The sequence below is a fragment of the Gopherus evgoodei genome, chromosome 1 (genome assembly GCF_007399415.2).
Source record: "Gopherus evgoodei ecotype Sinaloan lineage chromosome 1, rGopEvg1_v1.p, whole genome shotgun sequence".
NCBI classification, from domain to species: Eukaryota; Metazoa; Chordata; order Testudines; family Testudinidae; genus Gopherus; species Gopherus evgoodei.
The window spans coordinates 354,329,133-354,346,083 of record NC_044322.1 but is presented as its reverse complement, the minus strand read 5'-3'; the positions used below and the strand labels follow the sequence as shown (position 1 = coordinate 354,346,083).

Here is a 16,951-nt window from a genome sequence, read left to right as displayed (position 1 = left end):
GGTTATAAAATGGACCAGCCCTTTAAAAAAAAAATGTAAAAAAATTCAGTCATAGTCTGAGGGCAGCCCTAGTCTCCTACCATTAGTTCACAATCATCCAATATTCACCTGGCTAGAACACAAACTGCTTCTTTGTTCCTTTTATCTGTCTCTGCGAAGCTAGCTAGCTTCCTTGATGCTGCCCATGTAGCTTATTGAAGCTCACATGTGTACAGGTTTTAAAGGAGGCAGGGATAAAATTCCCAGTACAAAGTGAAGAATAATCAATTTACTGCTACGGATACAAGACTCCATAAGGTATAGCTCAGAAAACTAAGCCATTGTGCACGTTTTGTACAATTCAGTTTTTCTAACAATTAGTGTAAATGTTAGTAGAAAGGCAGCATAAAGAAAAACCTTCCTAACAGTGCTATAGGTCAGTACATCAAGCTTTCTCAGAATCTGGAGACTGCTACCTACTGCTTATAAAGCCCTACTGTGAGGCAATTCAATTCAGAGCAGCAATGTTCCAAACTTTTTTATTATTATTATTTGGTGACATGGGAGCGCCAGAAGAAAGCAATTTATAAATTCAGTAGGTATCCAATAGATTTGTCACCTGGACAACTAAGAGCAATAAATATAAAATAATGCTGTGATGGCACTGAGTTATGCTGCCTTTGCCATCAGTAAGAGCAGCTGCTGAGCCCAGGAGCTTGGTTGATGCTAGAGAGTTTTGCTGGTTTCCCAAATGAATGGCACAGTATTCTAACTTTACCACAAGTTGTGTGATATTTTTTTTCCTATGTATTCATCATACATTACGTTTCTAAAGCAAGGTCATTTCAACTGAAGGAAAAGAGGGAAGAGACAGGATAAGCTCCTGTAATCCTTAGCTTCAGACCGATTTCAGTGTGCACCACAGGTAGGAGAAATAAGAGTTTAGATAACAGGCTTCTATACATAAAGCTTCCATGGTATTTTACCTTTTCCTTTATTACATTTTTGTGTTCTGTAAGTAATACGATGTTTCATTTACTGGTGGTATTGAGCGTGTTATGGAAATTTTTTCAGCTATTTACCTACCTATGGTACTTATGTGGTCCCTGTTGCTGTAGGATCTCACAATCTTTAGTATATTTATTCCCACAACACTCTTTTGAAGTCCACAAGTACTCTAACCTCCATTTTACAGCTGGGACACAGAGACTGAGTTGCCCTAGGCTCACACAGGAAGTCTGTGGCAGAGCAGGGAATTGAATCTGGGTTTCCTAGGTCCCAAGCTAGTGTCTGCACCACTGGACTCTCCTTCTTCCCTCTCTTTGCTCTATGCTCAAATTATATTGTCTGCATGTAAAATCTTTAACTCTATGCCCCTCAAAGTACTAGTCGGCAAAATAGGAAAAACCCTCAAGTGTATCTGACATGTCTTATGGCTAATTCCTCCCATCAGGCTTGCAATGCAGATCATTGCCAAGCAGTAAAAATAATTGCAACACGACACCACTGATTCCTGGACTGCTTCAGTGCTCTCAGTAGCATTTTAAATAGTTCTGAATTAACTGAATATTCAGTCATACTAGGATAATGTGAGCTCTGAATTCAAATTATGAGACAATCTGAGGAGCCTGCTCAGTGTTAACTGATAGAATAGTGAAACTTGAACTCAAGAACACGCACTTAAATTCAGCCTAGTGTGATAAAGTTCCTCCTCTACCTTGGTGGGTCCTGCGCTTATTGGCAGATTTGCTCACCTCAGTGATCTCCCCCACAGTCTGGATCAACTCCTCCTGTGTCTGATCAGGAGTTGGGAGGTTTGGGGGGAATCCGGGCCCGCCCTCTACTCCGGGTTCCAGCCCAGGGCCCTATGGATTTGCAGCTGTCTATAGTGCCTCTTGTAACAACTGTGTGACAGCTACACCTTCCTGGGCTACTTCCCCAAGGCCTCTTCCAAACACCTTCTTTATCCTCACCACAGGACCTTCCTCCTGGTGTCTGATAATGCTTGTACTCCTTAATCTTCTAGCAGCTCACTCTCAGCTCCTTGTGCCTCTTGCTCCCAGCTCCTCACACACACTTCCTCTCCTCTGGCTCCTCCCTGTCTGACTGGAGAGAGCTCCTTTTAAAACCCAGGTGCCCTGATTAGCCTGCCTTGATTGGCTGCAGGTGTTCTAATCAGCCTGTCTGCCTTAATTGGTTCTAGCAGGTTTCTGACTACTCTAGTGCAGACCCTGCTCTGGTCACTCAGGGAACAGAAAACTACTCAGCCAGTGACCAGTATATTTGCCCTCTACCAGACTCCTGTACCCCACTGGCCTGGGTCTGTCACACCAGATTTTGGTCAGTCACTGACCATGTGTTTGAGTTGTGTGGATCGGACGCCAGTAACCAGAATGAGGTCCTAAGACCTTACGAAAGAGCAGGTTTTGGACTGCCTTCCTCACTCACAAGGATGTGTTAGAAACCCATCCGCTCATTAATCTCTCACACAGGAGGAATTTTAATCTTACATTTTGATTTGTTCTAGTTTTGTTCTTCATAAAATGAATTGTTGATAGCATTAGCCACAGGGAGCTTATTACACCACTCATTTAGCCACTGTACAGACTCCTTATTTGTTTCTGGATACAATTAGACTTCAGCTTACAAGGCTTTACATACCTTGGATCGTGGCTGACTGAGAAATCACTGGTCTCGTCTACACGCACGCACGACAGCAGGGTTTAAGATCAGTAAGGGCTCTCAAGCTAAGAGCGTCTGCATTGCAAAGACCAGAAGGCTTGCTGACTCTTTGGAATTCGTTGACCTTTAAGGCATGGTGAAAGGAAGTTTAAGGGTGTCTTGGAGTTGTGGGGAGGTAGGTAGATAGGTGTGTGTGTGTGTGACTTTGTTTAAAGTGGGGAGGACTTACTTGCACTTTGCTTGGACTCTGTAAAGGCAACTCCTTATCTTTGATAAAATTGTCTTCCGCTCTCTTTGTTGCATCCTATCAGCCTAGAAACTTTAACTTCTTGGGTGTTTACTGCCCAACTGGGTGCCTCTGATGGAGGTGAGGGCCCCAGAAAGGATTAAGAGGATTAGGGACAGAAAGCATTCGTGCCCATTTCACCACAGCCTAACTAGAACATTCACTTTAAAATAAGATATTGCCATTTCAGATAATGCTGCTACAAAGGAAAGATGGTCTTGAGATAGATGCACTATACTGGGACTAAGGAGATATGGCTATAAATCCCACGTCTGCCACAGAGTCTATGTGTAGCTTTGAACATGTCCCTCAATCTTCCTGTGCCTCAGTTCCCCTTCTGTGAAATTGCAATGATAATACTTCCCTCCCTCAACAGGGATAACTACATCTCATATTCATAATATGCTTGAATACTGTGCTGATGGGGCCACAGAAGTACCTACCTAGATACCACGATGGAAGCTGACAGAAAAATTAACTATGTTTGGTATTTCGTTAGTTATTTTTAAAAAATTTCAAGTTTCAGTGCTTTATACTCCATTTATATGGTGCCCTAAAGATACAATGCCATGACAGCATCAGACTTAGGACAGAACAATTCAGGTTTTGCTTGAGCCCAGAACAGAAACTGTTTATGAGACCAAATCTCCTCAGATATCAATGCCAAGACCTATGAGTAACATATGGTTGCTTAATGGCCATGTTAAGAAGGGACAGCCTCTCTGGCAGTCTAGCTGGCTGATCAGCCCTTAGTGTTTTATTGATAAACTTTTGAGAATGTGATAGAGGCTTTTTAACTGTTCACAGATTTAGTGTTTCTGCAAAGAAAGCCAATTTATTTAAATTTCACTATCAAATCCACACCACTAGAAAAATCAGCAGTGCTTTCCATCAGCAACCAATACAGGAACGTATTGAGAAAGTTGGTCTGATCCCGTACATTTTTGCAAGGAGTCCAGTTATTAAGGTTAGAGTCGGTGCATGATGTTTTGTGATTGATAAATTGCTAGTTCTGTTTACTTTAATTAATGTTGCCCTACTTTCTCCCCTTTTAGTGGCTGCGTCAACTGCTAATTCCACGGCTGGTGCGGCCATGAATTCTTTGACTTCTCTGGGTACTCTCCAAGGATTGGCTGGAGCCACTGTTGGACTGAATAATATTAATGCACTAGCAGGTACCGTAAACAGTGAGTATTTATTGCTGTGGTGGACAGCCTTCCCCAGTAATCACTGTAGGAAAACTATCAATTATAAACAGATCGTTGCTTTTAATAAATATGCAAAACAGCAGGTAAAGTTGATCAGCTTCCAGTCTTGGCATATATATATAGGGCCCTACCAAATTCACGTCACAGACCATGAAATCTGGTCTCCCCCTGTGAAATCTGGTCTTTAATGTGTTTTTACCCTATACTATACAGATTTCACGGGGGGAGACCAGCGTTTCTCAAATTGGCGTCCTGACCCAAAAGGGAATTGCAGCGGGGTCGCAAAGCTATTTTAGTGCAGTTACGGTATTGCCACCCGTACTTCTGCGCTGCCTTTAGAGCTGAGTGGCCAAAGAACGGGGGCTGTTGGCTGGGTGCCCAGCTCTGAAGGCAGCCCCCCACCTGCAGCAGCACAGAAGTAAGGGTGACAATACCATACCATGCCACCCTTGCTCCTGTGCTGCTGCTGGTGGCAACACTGCCTTCAGAGCTGACTCCGAGGCAGCAGCTGCTGATCTCCAGCTGCCCAGCTCTGAAGGCAGCACTGCTGCCTTTAGCAGCGCAGAAGTAAGGATAGCAGTACCACAACCCTACCCAAAACTTTGCAACCCCCCCGCCACCCCCCCCCCACACACACAAACACAACTCGTTTTTGGGTCTGGACCGCTACAATTACAACACCATGATATTTCAGATTAAAATATCTGAAATCATGAAAATTACAATATTTAAAATCCTATGACCATGAAATTGACCAAATTGGATTGTGAATTTAGTAGGGCCCTACATATATACAGCCCTGGAGTCTTAAAGTTTCACTGATCTTGCCCTCCAAAGTGGATTCTGTTGAGTTCCTGGGGGCGGGGGAAAAGACCCCTTTTCTTGCAGAGTGTATAATTTTAGGACCTGTGCTAGATAGTCAGAATGGATTCTGGAGATTGGTTTTGGTTATATGAAAGGCTCCTTTTGATTTCAGAAACCAAAAACATAAACCTATGAAAACAGGTACAACACCTCAGCACATGGATATAATTCAGGAATTTAGGTTATTAAGAAACACCCATTTGCTGCAACTTTTCTGTTAGTTATAGAGATAGAATAGGATACCTCCTTTGACTTGGGAGCTGCATATTTGCTTATAAATTAAAACCAATTTCTTGGTTTTTAATTTGCAAGTATGTGAGGATGGCTCAGTCATCTGTAGTACTAGAGCATGTAAATTTCTCCTAAGTGGTTTAAAACAAGCACTGACATTTCCAGCTAAAAGGAATATGTCAGTCGTTAATCAGAACCTTCATCCTCATTATCAACCACAGTAGCCAATCACAAGCTTCTACTGCAGAACAATGATCCCTTCTGCTCTGTTTCTGTTACAATGACTTCACTTTTTCCTTCATTGGAGGAGAGTCATCTGGCTGCATCTTTCCCCTCCTGCCTAGCTGTTTTTAGCTGCCGCTGTTCCTTGCATCTACCCTACAATGCAAGGAATCTATTTGGTCATCACCAGTCTCTAGTTCATTAGCCATCATAATGTCCCCGCAGGAATGGATGTCCTCCTCAGTATCACTTGCTCACTCTGATGCTCTGCATGATGTCCTTTTTGTCACTGTTCTCTAGCTGCTCATCCAGTCATTTTGTTACGTGAGCTTTGATTGTCATTGATGGGAGTTGGGGGTGGAGAGGGTTTATTGATGTCAGTGAAATTGTGGTAAGCATTTGCATGGGGCCTTGTGTAGGACAGGTCTTGCTTCTGGCAAGGACAAAAATACTAGAAAACCAAACCAAAAAACCTTCAAAGTAAATATGGTTCAGGGGCAGTTTAGCAAAAGTAAGCAAATGCAGAAATGCCCCTTGTCAGATTTTGAAGCAACATATGCTTCGTTTCTATCAAACCGAGCCACTGAAATGGCACTCATGGCACTCCTCTGGTCTCATTAATGATATTAACAATGCCTAAGGAATCACTGTGTGCTAATATTAAGATTCTTATCCCTGGTAAATACTGAATGTATGTTATGTGGGACATATAAGATTACAGCATCAAGGGTAGAATGCGGCATGCCACCCTTTTTCACAAGTACTAAGAACCCAAGCACACTGGCACACTCGGAAAGATAACATCCTTTCACCAAGACTGATCCACAGTAAGCCACCTGTGCGGTTTCACCTCTTGACAGCATGTGGGAATCATACTAACCCCCCTTTAGCAATTCTTTCTAGATTGTGGATGATGGCTTTAGATTTTCCTAACAGGCATTTTCAAATGACATGAATGCAAATCCTATTTGCATGTGACATCTGAAGTATAAAATATTGATGAGTACACAACCAAGGACCAAATTTGATTCCCATGGTCTTATACCATGGTAGATTTGGCTCAAAATCTCGTTATTTGTGAATGTTTCCACAGATGGCATGAAGAGTGTTTGCAAATGGAGTGTGTGTGTGTGTGTGTGTGTGTGTGTGTGTGTGTGTGTGTGTGTGTGTGTGTAATAAATGTTTTGTGGTGAGATTCAGAAAGTATACTGCTTTCTCATATGCTGTGATGTGATTGACACCTCTTTCTCTCTTGAAAATACTATGACACTGATTATCAGCCTATGGTACTTGTGGCACTAATGGTAGTTACCTCTAATTATAGTCTCAAAAGAGTTATCCCCTATCTGGATTGACAATATGCTGCTTCTGGGCCCAGGTATGCTCCCACTAACCATCTCCCATTCAGTTGTTTGCACTCTAACCTGTCATGGAGCATGTAGTCATGAAAATTTGGTTGGGAACCCTCTGTGTCCCATGGCAGGGCTAGACCATGAGCAATGTATTGGGATATAGAATCACTGGCCGGTAAAACCAAGCTCTCAGTCACATGAAATGGTATAATTGCCCATAAAAGCTGGAACCAATGATACATGCTTGTGGAATTAATGCTAGCATTCTAAAGCACAAGTGGAGCTAGGTACAAGCCATGAATGATTTAGACAAGGGTGCTGAAGACAAATGCAGATTTGATAATTTGTTTACACAAATGGTTGAGATTATAACTGAAGGGAAACAGATTTGAGAAGTGGAATCTGAAGTGGCGAATGGTAAGAGGCAATCTTTTAGGAAGGACTAGGAAGTGCAGCCAGTCACAACCTATTCAATTAAATTTATCTTCTGGGAACAAGAACAACTGCTAGGAAGACCCCAAAATCTTTGCAGAACTAAAAAGCCAGTTCACGGAGACTGGGTGGCACAGTGGGATAATGTGTTAGACTCTGGCCTTTGAAGAAGTAATTCAAATAAAGTTACTAATGAAAAGAATCTGATGTGTAAAATGAAATCACTAATGCGAGGAGGGGAAAAAAGATGGTCTTGTGATTAAGAAAGAAGACTGAGAGTGAAGAGATCTGAATACTATTGCTGGCTCTGACAGAGACATTTCATGTGATCCTGGGTAAAGTCATTTATCCTTTCTGTCTCTGTTTCCTCATCTGTAAAACAGGGCAAATGGCATTAATCTACCTCACAGGGGGAGAGAGAAACTTTAACTTAATAATGTTTGTAAGTTTCTTTGCGATTCTTTGACAGAGGGCAGTGGAACTGCTAAGTATTATAATCTATTATTTTTATTCATCACTTTGGAATATTCAAGACAGCTCATTAGAAACCCAGGGATAGAATAATTACTTTATACAGTGCAGGACATGTGAAGATGCATTGGTAGAGCTGTGTGAAGATGTTTACACTTTGCCTCTCCATACTCCGCTTAACTCAAGCCAGTGCTATTAGGCCATAGGACATTTTGTAAAAACAATGAAAGAGGAGAGTAAATAATATCAAGGATCTGAGGCCTTTCTACAGAACTGTTTTGCTCAAGGTGGAAATAAATTTAGCCATGTCTGTTGTAGTGATGCTAGCAGTGTCCTTCCCACTAGCAGTGCTGTCAAACAGGGCTTTCTGTTAATGATCTGAAATAGCCTGATGGTAGAGGCTATAGGTTCACGTGAAGAGGTTCACATAACTTGCCAAGAGCAGAGTAACACAGAAAGTGTTTTGCTAATGGGCTGATGACTCATAGAAGATAACTTGTTATCTTAATAGTTTCTCTATCATGAAGTTATTTCAACACTGTACAAAAAGTGCCAGAGACAAGAAGTGGTTTATTGGGGGTCATTTAATTCAACCAGTGTTGCAAAAACACACACACGCAAGCAATGGCAGAAAACAATATTCAGATCTCTTGGTAGGGTTGCAGTTAGATTTCAATACAAACTGTAATGGGGTTCACGCTGCACTCGTGGGTATTCGGCCCCTGGGCCTCCCTCTTCAGTGAGTCAGGAACACTTCGGTCTGGTGCAACACCCAAGCTCTTTATTCTCAAAAGGTTTCCCACCACAAGTTCCCAACTACATACAGGCTTCACAGCTACATTACCTACAACAGGCTTGATTGGGGCTGGAATAGTAGGAGCTGATTAAGGGCTTCTCAACCAGCACCCTGCCACACGAACCCATTATTTTAACACAATTGCTGTGCTGAATCCTTATTTTCAAAAGGTCTTCCTCTTGGATGGAAAACATTTAATAGAGGTATATTGGTGTCTCCTTATTGATTATGAGGTTTTTCTTACACTTATTCAGCACCACTTACCAAAAAAAATCTGGCTATTTTGTGTTCCAAACCGAGCTTGGCTCTTTCGTTTTTGTGATGTGGTGGGTTGGCATCCACCACATCAGTGTCTTTTCCTCCCTCTGCCACCATCCCAGTTCTAGAACTTCCAAGTGCAAGACATTTTATTAAGCCAAGATGGTGGAATATCACATCTCTGTCCAGTGTTAATGTTACACAAATTATACTAATATCAAAGGGTATAATTTATATAGTAGAATCCTCCTAATTGGCAGAGACCCTAGTGAAAAGCAAGAAGGTGCCCCTTGAACAATGGTCATGGTTGTCAGAAACTCATAGGAATACATTGTGCTAGGATCAATACATTCGAGATGGAAAAGAGCTATTCAGCCATCCTCTTCATCCTTCTCTGTCAATGCAGGATTGCTCCCCGCAGCACACTTCCTAGTGCCAGTCCATCTTTCAATTACTCATATGATAGGGTTTCTGCCACTTCCCTTGGAGAAGACTATTGCACAGTCTAATAGATTTAATGGTTAATTTTTTTAAAGACAGTTGCCATAAATTGTGTTCAACTTAACTTCCTCACCTTTCTCCAACACATGTGCCCCCTTATTACCACTCCAAATAATTCCTCTCTTCCTTCCTTTGGGTTTGCCACCTTTGGTATTTAATGTCCCCTGTCCCTGCCTTAGTCGTCATTTTGCCAAGCTACTATATATGCATCATAGCCTAGATTTTCAACAGTAACTAGTGATTTTGTATATTTCCATTTTTAGGTGCCCAACTGGAGACGTCTTAAAGAGGGGGTATGATTTTCAGAGGGAAGGTGCTCAGCAGTCTCTGAAAGTCATGCCCCATTGAAATTCCCTCAGGTTAGGCACCCATAAATTCAGGCACACAAGTTCACTAGTCACTTTTGAAATCTGGCCAGATTTTCAATTTTGCGGAGTCACTGCAGCTCCCATTACCTTTGGTTGGAAGTATGGTTCATCAGCTCTTCTGAAAATCAAGCCCTTAGTTCTTTTAATCATTTTATGGCTCTTCTCTAAATTTGTTCCAATCTGCTGCCCTTTCCAGTACTGCAGGGCCTATAGCTAAATGTAGGGAGAAAATTCATTTTTATTCCATGAATTGCTGTAAGAATTAATATTAAAACTTTTCACTGTAGCACTTGAAGATACAGGTGACTCCTTTAACAACTGTAACAGGAAAAAGAAGTGGCATAGAAGGCTACACCACAAAAGTTTTTGCTGTCAATTCAGAGACATAAAACTATCATCACAGACAGTGCCATATAAATGGATTGAGTGTGCCATTTATCCATAGCTTAGAGTCCTTGCCCTGAATGTCTTCTCTGGCAGTCATCCAAGTTAAGTTAATATGCTATTTAGTAGGGTGCAGACCGGTGTTTATAAAGTGATGTTACTGCCAATAAGAAGCAAGGGAATGACAACACTAGAGACCAAAGATTTCTCTTTATCAGCAGGAGAGGCACAGCTTAGATTGCAGTACTGCTAGCTACCCTACACCACACCACCAAATGCTTCCCAGCCCTGATCAGGAGATACCAGGAGTGAGAGGCTAGCTGTGCCTCCATGCCCATTCAGTTATCTTGCCCATGTTCTGCAATGCACAGAAGGGTGCCAACTGTAGTAGTGATTGTTTTGGAATGTGGGTAACTCAGATTGGTGGCCTATGTAAAATTAATTGGCAAACTTCATTCATATGGTAGTAATTTCCAGTCACTAATGACCAGCCTGGATTTGAACTGTGTCCTGGTGAACACTCTGCCTCATTGCCAACCACAGGGTATCCACCCTTGATCAAGTGAATTCCTTCCTACAGTCTTTGGATAGCCTCAAGATCACGTAGCCCAATGTGTGTGTCTTGAGGCAGGTGGAAGAACAGGATTTCAGAAGCACGGTGTTACAGTACTTGCCAGTAGCAGATTGCATGTGAATAGATTTGGTCGTTAAACCATTGTGCCGAAGTGATCTTTACTGAAGTTGTGTTTCATTGTTTTCAGTTCCATTTGGTGAAGTACTGGCTTGCATGCACTGCCGTCATTGTCGGTGTCATATAATGCCAACTACTTTTGGAAAGCACTAATGAACAAGTGCAATTTCTTTTCTCTATTGTTGGGTTTTTTGTAAAGTTGCTCAAATGCTCTCAGGTATGGCGGCCCTGAATGGAGGACTTGGCGCAACAGGCTTGACGAATGGTACAGCAGGCACAATGGACGCCCTCACCCAGGCCTACTCAGGAATTCAGCAGTATGCTGCAGCAGCACTGCCAACATTGTACAGTCAGAGTTTGTTACAGCAACAGAGTGCTGCAGGCAGCCAGAAAGAAGGTAAGCAGCACCTGCTAGGGCCGCAAAGCACACGTCTCAAACAGCAATGTCAAATTTTACGATAAGTTAAATTCAGCCTTTCTACATCGGTTGGGTTTGGCTTATTTCTTCATAGATGCGTTCTGAACAAACGTGATCAGCCTAACCATTGATTTTTAACCTTTTCTTCTTTCCTGTTCAGTGTTGTTTTTGTTTTATCCTTTAATTTAGTTTTTGCCATCTATCCTTCAAGGTGTATTTTACCACCCATTATTTGTTAATGTAAAAGTACTCATTGACTGCTGCTCACAAAAGACACTGCTAATGAAAACCATCCTAAAAGAATTTTTTAAAATTTTAAATTTTTAAAATTTAATTAAATTTAAATTTTTTAATTTGTTGTTGTTGGGAGGTGAGTGAGGGAGGAAGTGTCGTGTGAGTAACTCTCCCCTTCCCTCTCCTTCTTGTGGTTTTTATGTATGCTATGATCATCTAGCTGCTATTAGATTTTAGTTTTCAGGTTAATGACGAGATCTGTCGTTACATCGAGTGGTTCTTTGTTTAATTGTGGGTCTTGAGGGGAAGCAAGTAAGTGATTGATTGCCCATCTTTCTGTGCCAACAGAGAAAAATAAACTTCAGGAAGTTAACGCTAAGAATAAATTAATGCTAATCACAAAATGTTTAGTGAAATGAGGATAGCCTCTCTCTCTTCACTCTCCTGGCAGCCTTCTTGGGGTTTTGTTTTTAATTCCCAAGCCCTTAACTTTTGGCTAATTTTAGAAGATAGAAAAGTTTTGTATACCTTCTAAGAAAGATATCAGAGGGGTAGCCGTGTTAGTCTGGATCTGTAAAAAGCAACAACGAGTCCTGTGGCACCTTATAGACTAACAGATGTATTGGAGCATAAACTTTCGTGGATGAATACCCACTTCATCAGACGCAGTGGGTATTCACCCACGAAAGCTTATGCTCCAATATATCTGTTAGTCTGTAAGGTGCCACAGGACTCTTTGTTGCTTTCTAAGAAAGAGTCGTCATTGTACTTACTGTTCTTGCCAGAACAAGGGCTAGAGAATGGCATCAAAAGAAGTTTTTTATCCTCTTTTAAAATAGTCTCTTGAATCATTATGGAACATGGTATCTCTTAGGCAGACAATGCTGAAACCCTCAAAGCAAGAGATTTAATAGGGACACTGTCAAATTAAAATACATATGTATTTAATAATTTTCTTACCATTTTTGCCATTAACAATTTAGATTATTTAAGTTGAAATAATTTTTTTAAAATTCATTATTTTTCTCACTATTTTGGCTCCCTGGCTTTGTTCAGTTCTTTTTTGTTTTTGATTTGCATTTTATTCAGATTGGATAAAACCATAAATAGAAGCTGTTTCTCTGTTGTGACTGGGTGGCAAATAGTGTAGGACTAGTTTTTATTTTATTTTTTAATTATCTTCATTGTTTTTAAGTTCACAAAAGCATTTCTATCAATATGGGGGGAGGGATAGCACAGTGGTTTGAGCATTGGCCTGCTAAACCCAGGCTTGTGAGCTCAATCCTTGAGGGGGCAAAAATCTGTCTGGGGATTGGTCCTGCTTTGAGCAGGGGGTTGGACTAGATGACCTCCTAAGGTCCCTTCCAACCCTGATATTCTATGAGTCTATATATTTTATCATTCCCCATGTGACAGTGTCCCTTATTAAGTAAAGGCCTTTGTCATCTTGCTGTCTTTTCCTTGGGGGACTATTAAGGTGAGCGAGTTCATTATTAAATTCTGCTGGCTGTGTTTGTGTTTCAACATATGACTTCTTCTGATGGAATGACTAAGAGTCTGGAATATTTAGAGGAGGATAACCAGCTACCAGAGGAAAATATTGCGTTAAATGAAATGGAGTGAATTGTTTTATGCATACTGCTATCAAACTGTTAAACCAGTTTTGCTCAGTGATTAAGAAAGTTCATTTTGTTGAGAGGACTTTTTTTTCTTTTTCTTTTTCTTTTTTTTCTTTTTTTTTTTTTTTGGTAAGAAGAAACTTTCATTTGGCTTCTCTTCCATATTGCCAGGTGATTTTTTTTCCATTTCATTTTATAAAATTCTTTTTTTTTCCACCCTGTTGTTTTGTTGTTGTTTTTTTTGTTTTGTTTTTGTTTTCTTCCAACCCATGCACCCCCTGTCTAGGGCAAATATTGCAGCCCCTCCCCTCAGGCTGTGAGAGGGCAGGCAGTCTGGTTCCTCTATTGTGAACACCAGTGCGGCTCCATGAATCTGCTGCAGAAGGTACTCCATAAGTGTCTGGCCTGCACTTTCCTCTCCTCCCCTAGACAGTAATCAAACGCAGCACATCTGAGATACATCTAGTCTCCACTCAAGCCACAGAATAGCCATTTAGTCTACTCCAGAAGCTGCCTGCACCAGAATCCTGTGGCATCTTAGAATCCCAGTGATGCACTGTGACTAGGAAGGCCACATATCCAGTTTCACACTGGAAAGTCTTTCTTTAGTCTCTTCTTTTTATTTCCAGATTATTATAGTGATAGGGAGGCAGAGTTGATGATAAGAAGCTTCTGACTAGACCTCAGTGAAAAAAATCAATTTTATTTCTGTGGACTGGCTTCAAAAACCAATACAAACCTCAGTTTGAAAGAAAAACAATTCCAGTTAAAAACAGAATGGATATTTTCATTTGAAATTTCACAAAACTCAAAAAGATTTTCCAAAACACTTCATTGCAAGGAAAATCCATTTTTGTTGTTGTTGGGAGGAAGAAAATCAGTTAAAAATCTTGACCAGCTCTTCTTTTAGCAGAGTTCCCTGCCAGGTGGTGAGGGCTTCCCAGCCAGATTCTTTGTTGTTAAAACAACACGTGTACTGTGAAAAATGACTACACATTTTCTTTTCTTTTTTTTTCCTTTTTTTTTTCTTTGTCCCTCAGTTATTTGCAAAGAAAATCAGCCAGCTCAGTTTGTAAGTCAAAGGAAGGTTTGTTTTACTCCCCCCTGCCCCCAATTGCCTGCCCTGCAGACTTAAAATGGGTTCTTTAGAACTGAGCTGGGCTCTATCTCTTATGCTAATAATGTCTCTGATTTAGCTGACAAAACCGTTGACGATGTGTGAGGCAGCATAGAACTCAACTCGCTCTTCTGTAGTTGGACAGCTTGAAGAGATGCACAGAGCAGAGTTGTCGGAAGAAGGTGCCACTTGCATGCAGTCACTCTTCTAACCATAACCTTACTTTAGGACAAGCTGGGCAGTCTTACGTGAATTTAGGAAGGAGGCTACAGTTCAGCCTCTCTGATGATAGAGATTTCAAGTACAAATCTGTAAAAGAGCCACTGCTATTTTGTCCATTTGCTTTGTTTTTGTTACTTCAAAAAGTCTGAAACTGAACTGTGTTTGCCCATCACCTTCTAAATTACCAAAAAAGATAGATGACACAGAACTCGTCTAATAGCTCTTTTCATACTGGTTTTTTGTGGTTTTCCTGTCTCTAAAGGTCCAGAAGGGGCAAACCTCTTTATTTACCACCTCCCCCAGGAGTTTGGAGACCAGGACATTCTGCAGATGTTCATGCCCTTTGGGAATGTTATCTCTGCTAAAGTCTTCATTGATAAACAGACCAATCTGAGCAAGTGCTTTGGTAAGCAACATTTAATCAATTGAAAAGTAAAACTGTACATGGTGAACCTGATTCCAGAGCTATGGCTTGTAATCCTCAAAAGTACAGAAAGATACACAGACAAAGCAGTTCAAGCTAAAAACCTGATTTGGAAAAGAAAAAAAAAAAAAAAAAAACCTTCCAGTCTGACATCTACTATGGATGTGTCAAGTACATGAAACTAATTACACCCTATGTAGGGGAATGCCATTTACTATACTATTAAGCTGCCTTATTATGGATACCTAATTATCCTCTATTGTATAGCCGAACCTCTTTAAAACTCTCTGTGTTTAACCCATTACTTGTACTTCTGGGTTAAGTACGGTACTGTGCAATTAGTGTTTGTATAGTGTACACATATGTAGCACAGGATATGTTACAGCTAGTTGCTGCCTATACATACGTCTACAAGTATTACAAGTAGGTTCAATTGTCCAGGTGGCATCTGTCGTTATGACAGGGCGGGGGGTGAAGAGGGGTACGGTCATTGTCAGGTTTCATGTAGAATGCTTGAGCTGCAGGGAAATTAGATAACTAAGGATCACGTGAAGAAGTGTGTCTGATGCTTAAACCCTTCTGAAATAAAACAGGATTTAGGGTTGATCAGATGCATACCAATACCTTAATTACATACATATACTGTCTCTATACTTTGATGTACTGTATTTCAAAATGTAAGTAAACACCTCTGCTTGCAGCATCAATGTATTAAGTTCATGTATCAAGTAACTGATATGATCAGGATCTATGATGATGCCAGTCTACAAAAGAAGCTGGTTTTACATAAACTATCACAGCCCCTCAGCTTTATTTAGAAGCACGTCACTTTCATTTTACATTTTTGGCATCTTATTTGACTTTAGAAAAGCCAGTTTGTGAGGCTAAGGGACTCATCCCAGGTCTCTCCCTGAATCATTTGCAGAGTTGGGAACATAACCCAGGGGTGCTGACTCCCAGTCTGGTGCTCTAACTTTGATACATGCTGCCTCCAAAAAGGAGAGAATCCACTTTCAGCAGACAGGTGGCCACAGACACCAATTGCATTCTTGTTGTCCATCTCAGCAGAGGCTCCAAGGTTTGAGAGGAATAAGGATGAACCCTGCCCTTTCACATCTAGAGAGGTTCCTCCAGGTCAGGGGTGGTATAAGGAAGTTTTCATAGCAGCTGCCTCAGCAGCACCTGCTGTGTAGATGAACCAAAGGGTTTCAGTCTACAAGGCTGTTGATCCAGCATCACAAAAGCGAGAAAGTCTGAAAGGAAGAGGGGGGGAGAAATACTCCAGGGAAAGGGTAAGTGCAGTCTGCAATGTGAGAAAGAAAAGCACTGGTACTAATTATTATTAAAAATATTTTTTATGTTTCAGTAGCACCCAGAGATAAAAATCAGGATCAGGGCCTCGTCATATTAAATTCTTTGTAAATGCATAGGAAGAGGAAGTTCTTGCCCTAAGGAGCCTACAGTCTAAATTTAAGACATGATATAACACACAGTTGCAACAAGGAAAGGAAAAATGAGAGGGGAGGCAAGATTCCCACAGGCAACATAAAATAAATGGTTCTTGATGAGGGACTGGAATGGTTTTTGGAAAGAGTCCAGCAGGGGGCAACAACAATGATTAGGGGGCTGGAGCACATGACTTATGGGGAGAGGTTGAGGGAACTCGGATTGTTTAGTCTGCAGAAGAGAAGAATGAGGGGGAATTTGATAGCTGCTTTCAACTACCTGAAAGGGGGTTCCAAAGAGGATGGATCTAGACTGTTCTCAGTGGTACCAGAAGACAGAAAAAGGAGCAATGGTCTCAAGTTGCAGTGGGGAGGTTTAGGTTGGATATTAGGAAAAACTTTTTCACTAGGAGGGTGGTAAAGCACTGGGCTACCTAGGGAGGTGGTGGAATCTCCTTCCTTAGAGGTTTTTAAGGTCAGGCTTGACAAAGCCCTGGCTGGTATGATTTAGTTGGGGATTGGTCCTGCTTTGAGCAGTGGTTTGGACTAGATGCCCTCCTGACATCCCTTCCAACCCTAATATTCTATGATTCTATGACTGGAAGGAGGACAGGATAGCGATTTGACAGACATTTGGGTAAAATGTTCCATGCCTAGCGACAGAATGCAGGAATTGTGAAAGTGTGTGTGGGAGAAGTGAGTAAATGATTGAGCAAGGCTAGCTTTCTTGACCAAATAGAGTGAAGG

General features: G+C 41.3%; 1 protein-coding gene across 14 annotated transcripts in view; it reads left to right on the top strand.

Moving 5' to 3' along the window:
• The window catches only part of CELF2 (CUGBP Elav-like family member 2), a 690,477-nt gene that overhangs the window by 663,954 nt on the left and 9,572 nt on the right, over positions 1–16,951 (top strand). For 8 of the 14 annotated variants that reach the window (XM_030570388.1, XM_030570044.1, XM_030569870.1 and 5 more), the window contains 3 exons: positions 4,003–4,122; positions 10,925–11,122; positions 14,598–14,741. In XM_030570388.1, coding sequence (XP_030426248.1) covers positions 4,003–4,122; positions 10,925–11,122; positions 14,598–14,741 — 462 coding nt within the window. Of the gene's footprint in view, positions 1–4,002; positions 4,135–10,924; positions 11,123–11,303; positions 11,981–14,597; positions 14,742–16,951 lie in introns of those variants that run through there. The other 6 variants (XM_030570128.1, XM_030570535.1, XM_030570802.1 and 3 more) reach the window with 3 other exon arrangements.